This window comes from Egretta garzetta, unplaced genomic scaffold, assembly GCF_000687185.1.
Source record: "Egretta garzetta isolate BGI_Z169 unplaced genomic scaffold, ASM68718v1 scaffold105, whole genome shotgun sequence".
NCBI classification, from domain to species: domain Eukaryota; kingdom Metazoa; phylum Chordata; class Aves; order Pelecaniformes; family Ardeidae; genus Egretta; species Egretta garzetta.
The window spans coordinates 1857510-1862423 of NW_009259598.1; the positions used below are offsets into that span (position 1 = coordinate 1857510).

Here is a 4914-nt window from a genome sequence, read left to right on the forward strand (position 1 = left end):
TTCGTATCTGGGCGGTCAGCAGGAGGGCCAGACCTTTAAAGAAAAAAGTGTGGGATTAGTCTTTGAGCTGAGCAATACAAAGCAGGACTGAACCCAATATAACCTGTACTCCCTCATTCTGAGGGAAGTGGAGACTGAGACAAAAAAGTCATGTTTCATCAAAAGCCTAATCTGAACTTGCTTGAGATTGTTGTATGTTCTTGAAAAAACACACAAGAATCTGTTTTGTCAAGCATAGGTCAGCTGAGTGTTCATACAGAACCAGGTACAATCTGTGGAATGATTTCATGTACAAACATAGAAAACATTGAATTCACTCTCCAGTATTCTGATTTTTGGGTGGGTTTTGTGTTCACAAAGCGTTTTCAATTTCAATTAGCAACAAATTCTATGCATTTTTAAAGCATAAATATCAACATGACTAGTACTGAAAAATACAACTATGCCCAAAGTAATTGCTATATCTTTTCTTTTGACAGGAGAGTTGAAACATCTTTAACTCCAGAAAACCTCTTGTATAACCACCCAATACAGCAAAACATCCACAAATACTCATCATAAAGGTGGAGGATGAAGTTATGAAGCAGGACTTACCGGTAAGCAAAATGAAGTTGGCCATCTTTGCATGGGAATAATTGCATGCAGCCTGTTTCTTGCTTATATACACTTCTCTCATCTCATGCAGGTCTTATATCAACAAAGACGCGCAAACATTATGCAACTTGGTAAAAATCATTATCACAAAAAATGATACCAGTACAATGGGCCTTAACGCTCCAGATGGAAACATCACTATTATCAGGCTGTGCCATGTTGTGGTGTTGCAAGAACTGTGGAAGAACAAAATTAGATGGCTTTTCTTAGAAATTTGGTTTACAGCAGCAGGCTTTGTGTCAACACTGGCGATTACACAGTGATAGATGGCTGAAGCATTCACCTTGTGCTGTCATTGTGTCTGCCCAGAAGTGGTAGGCACTGCCAAAGCAAAGGTGGTTTACAAGGGTTTTGTCTCCTTGGCTGGGCAGTCAGTGAGGCAGGACTGAGTTGGGCTTAGGCTTACAGCAGTGGACTTTCCGGAGGACACAAGAACTGGGCTCACTTGCCTTAGGCAAACTGTCTGTCAGGATCCAGGGGGCTTTACAATCTGAGCTGTCTCTTGCCCACACCATCTGAGCTTGTTGTCACTTCAGGGAAGTGGAGAGAGTTTCCTGGTGTCCTGTCAATAAGGAAAACCAACTCAGCTTCTGCCGAGTCATTCTCCCACTTGCAAAGATAATTTTCTTCAGGGAGAAGCATTATTTCTTAGAGGTCAAGCTCTATGAGAGAGAGCCCAGCAACAGAACATCATGCAGCTTGCATTTCCTCCCACACTTTCCCTTCTCTTTTTGATCAGCTGTTTCGCAGACAGAGAGATCTCTGTGTTGCCAAGCGTTCATGTCTTGCCTTAGCTTTCTGTGACGTTCCATCGGGAGAAATTACCTGAATCCCTTTTATTCTATATGAGCTTGTCTTATTTTGTTGTTTTCAGGATGCAGTGTCTTTCTTCTAAGCATATCTGAACGGAATTTTTTACAAGGCAGTTAGAGGTGCTTAAAATGACATTTTTAACTCAGAAGATTCTGTCTGCACACTCAGGCCTACTGCAAATGGTGGAGTAAGACACAGCGTGCGCATGACCAGTTGCTCTGCACTGATTTGTTCTTTAATTCCTGTTAAGGTGATGTGAAGGTGAATTTCCAGTAGGTCACCCAGACTTTCTTGAATGGGAGCCTGGAAAAAACCTGCCCATATCACATGCTGCCAACCCCCCTGCCGTTAAAGTTCATTAGACTTCTAGGTTTGTGTATGGAGTGGATGAAAGACGGTGAATGATTAAGGAGGTTTGTCAGAGTCAGGCATGGTGCTTGCACCACCTTGCACCGTCTCCTGTGAGATGTGCCAGACAAGTGACTCTCAGCAAACTCACTGAAAATGGCTTTTTTCCCCAAAGACCTTAGCCATCCTGGCCTTGCTAACCTTGGTGTGTCGTGGTTTAACCTGGCAGGCAGCTGAACACCACACTATACAAAATAAGTGATGCACAACGCAATTGCTCACCACCCACTGACCGATGCCCAGCCTGTCCCAAGCATCTATCTCTCTCCCCCCTGGCCAAATCCCCCCGAGCATGACACCATATGGTCTGGAATAGCCCTTTGGCCAGTTGGAGTCATCTGTCCTGGCTGTGCCCCCTCCCAGCTTCGTGTGCCCCTGGCAGAGCATGGCAAACTGGAAAGTCCTTGACTTGTGTAAGCACTACTTAGCAACAAGTAAACCATCAGTGTGTTATCAACATTATTCTAGTACTAAATCCAAAACACAGCACTGTGCCAGCTACTAGGAAGAAAATTAACTCTATCCCAGCCAAAATGCGGATACGGTGTACGTAAGCCATTGCTGTAGAGAGGTTGTTTTGTTCTCCCTGTCCTTGCTATGGAGGTTAGACAGGTCATTGTGGAAGGCTAAACTGGGGAGAAATGTAAAGATCAATGCAACGGCACCGTGTGTTTTGGAAAACCCTATCCTAACCCTTATCTGGATGCAGAGGTACAGGTATCGGTGTCCTGGTACAGGGAGATTGGAGCTGACAGCCGATACAGGCGTTTGTGCTGATGGCAGCGTTATGCTAGCTGAGCTTCATGGGTATGAAAGATCTGGCTTTGGATTTCCATGTGAAGCAAGACTGCTTCCCATCACATTGGCAATGCAAAAATGCTGTTGAGGTAGTTTAAATGCATTCTGGATTTATTTTTTGGATGTGAGAAGCTATGTGATTTTGCCCATAAAAACCTGGGGAGAGCTATGCCTGGTTTGGGCTGCTGAGCTGGTGTTCCTCACTGCAGGCAGACAACTTACTACCCTACAATCTGTTGCCAGTATGTTTTTTCTTAGTGTGGGGTAGTGTTCTTGGAAATGCCTTGGGAATTTTCATATGGGATTACACCCCAGATATGTCTGCATATACATATATATGTATAGCCTATGTTGGGAGTAGCAGGGAGAAGCAGTGTTTCTTGGAGAAATATAGAGTACCATAGGAGCAAGTATGGGCGTTGCTATCTTCTATGTTCTCAGATTTTTTTCTCTTTAATGGTGGTTACGTTTCCAGCTCTGGAGCCTTTTTCTCTCATCTCTTTTCACAAATTATTAATATGAACAATAGGAAGCTATTCAAAATTGTGGGAAGTCCATTGAAACTAGTTTACTGAAAGTTTTCTGAGGAGGATGGGTAATGTTTGGAGGGAAGATAGAGGTAAATTCTTTCTGCCAGCTTGCTGCATTTTTCCTTCGCCTCTTGGGAGAGTCATTTCATCCTATGCTTAAATTCTCTTTAATGGACTGGAAAAAAGCAGCTGTGCATGAAGGAAATCATGATGATTGACTTTTTAGCGCAAAGCACTTTACGGGTGTTAAATATGATCTGGCACTATGGCAAAACGTGATAAACTCTTTCTTTCAAACCCATGCTCTATACTTGCCTGGGTAGCGCTTTCTGATGTGCTCCGAGAGGGCTGTATGGGAACCTCATTTCCTTATGAGCTAGAAGGTTTGAATATTCTCAGAAATGAGCACGTTCTCTCACTTAGCATACAGTACAGCCTTGCCTGATACCAGCAGCATTATTTTTCAGCTCTTTCATTTTTATCAGCTATCCTCATAAGAAACTCTCACTCCCAAAGAATCATGTAATTCGATGAATTAAACAAAGAAATTGAGTTAAAGGAAGACGTTTCCCTGCACATGCAGCTTCTCGATTTGCAATTAAGTGCACCTTGAAAGCACTGCAGGAGGCAAAATGAAAGCAAAATAAAAGCATTAGCATGTAATTTTAACTAAGGAGAGCATCTTCCTCCGGCTTTACAAGAATCTTGTAGTGAGTGGCTGGGTACTATCAGCAATTAAAATATCGAACAGTAGGTGTCAATGTTGCTTGCTCTTCCCAACCGTGTAGATTGAGTGCTTTTCTAGCAATCTTCTAATGGCATTTCAAGAAGAAATGTGGTTGCATGCCAGAAAGCTTAGTTGCTGCTCCTCTTTGTTAAATCACAAACAGAGATCTGAGATTAACAGGACATTTTTTTGCACTTTCAGATAGAAATGGAGTACTTTGTTCTTGCCATAGAAAAATAACCGGGATAAAGGCTAAACTTTGTTCAGTTCATTTCTCCAGAGCTGTATAGTCTGTATAAGACATGACTATTTTAGAGCAAAAGAGGAGCTATTAAACACATCTGTCCAAAAACCTGATCTAGTTAGCATTGTCCCTGCTCACTGCAGGGGGGTTGGACTAGATGACCTCTAGGGGTCCCTTCCAACCCAAAACATTCTATGATTCTATGAAAAACTAGCCTAACCTTGCAACATGCCAGGATGCCTATTAAGACATTAGTCATTTTATTGATATGCCCAGGAATCACAGGGTAAAATCTATAAATCTATGCTTTTTGGCTATCTGAAACGTTTAAGTCACCTGGTTATATTGCTAACAAAGAATTTGGGCTCACTTTCTGACTCTCCTGCTTTTCCTTTCCAGCATAGTATTTATTGCAAAGGAAAATGGGCTTGAGTGGTCAGTTTAAAGATAGAAACTTAATTTCCCTGGGCCCGTGTTATGTGTGTGCAGTCTTTGTAACATAGTTTTATTCAAGTGGCTTTGGATGAAGCAGGCCTAAATCGTGTGTGGCTTTGACATATGTCCCTTCTTAATCTGCTAGCAAAAGGAGATTTCAAACCATCTCTGATGCGTTTATGATTCCCAAACCTTTCCTTTCTGTTGGACACTTTTTTGCTGTGGAGCAAACCCTGCTTTTCACACTGGCAAAACATGAGACAAAACAGTCACATGAGTTTATTCACTCCAATGACAAATGCTAC

At 42.3% G+C, this 4914-nt stretch overlaps 1 protein-coding gene across 1 annotated transcript in view; it reads right to left on the minus strand.

The window, feature by feature from the left end:
* LOC104125737 (acidic mammalian chitinase) overlaps positions 1 to 619 on the minus strand; it is a 4966-nt gene extending 4347 nt beyond the window's left edge. The window contains exons 1-2 of the mRNA XM_009638220.1: positions 595 to 619; positions 6 to 33 (exon numbers count right to left, since the gene is read on the minus strand). Of these exons, the coding sequence (XP_009636515.1) occupies positions 6 to 33; positions 595 to 619 (53 nt within the window). The remainder of the gene's footprint in view (positions 1 to 5; positions 34 to 594) is intronic.
* Between the last annotated feature and the right edge of the window lie 4295 nt (positions 620 to 4914).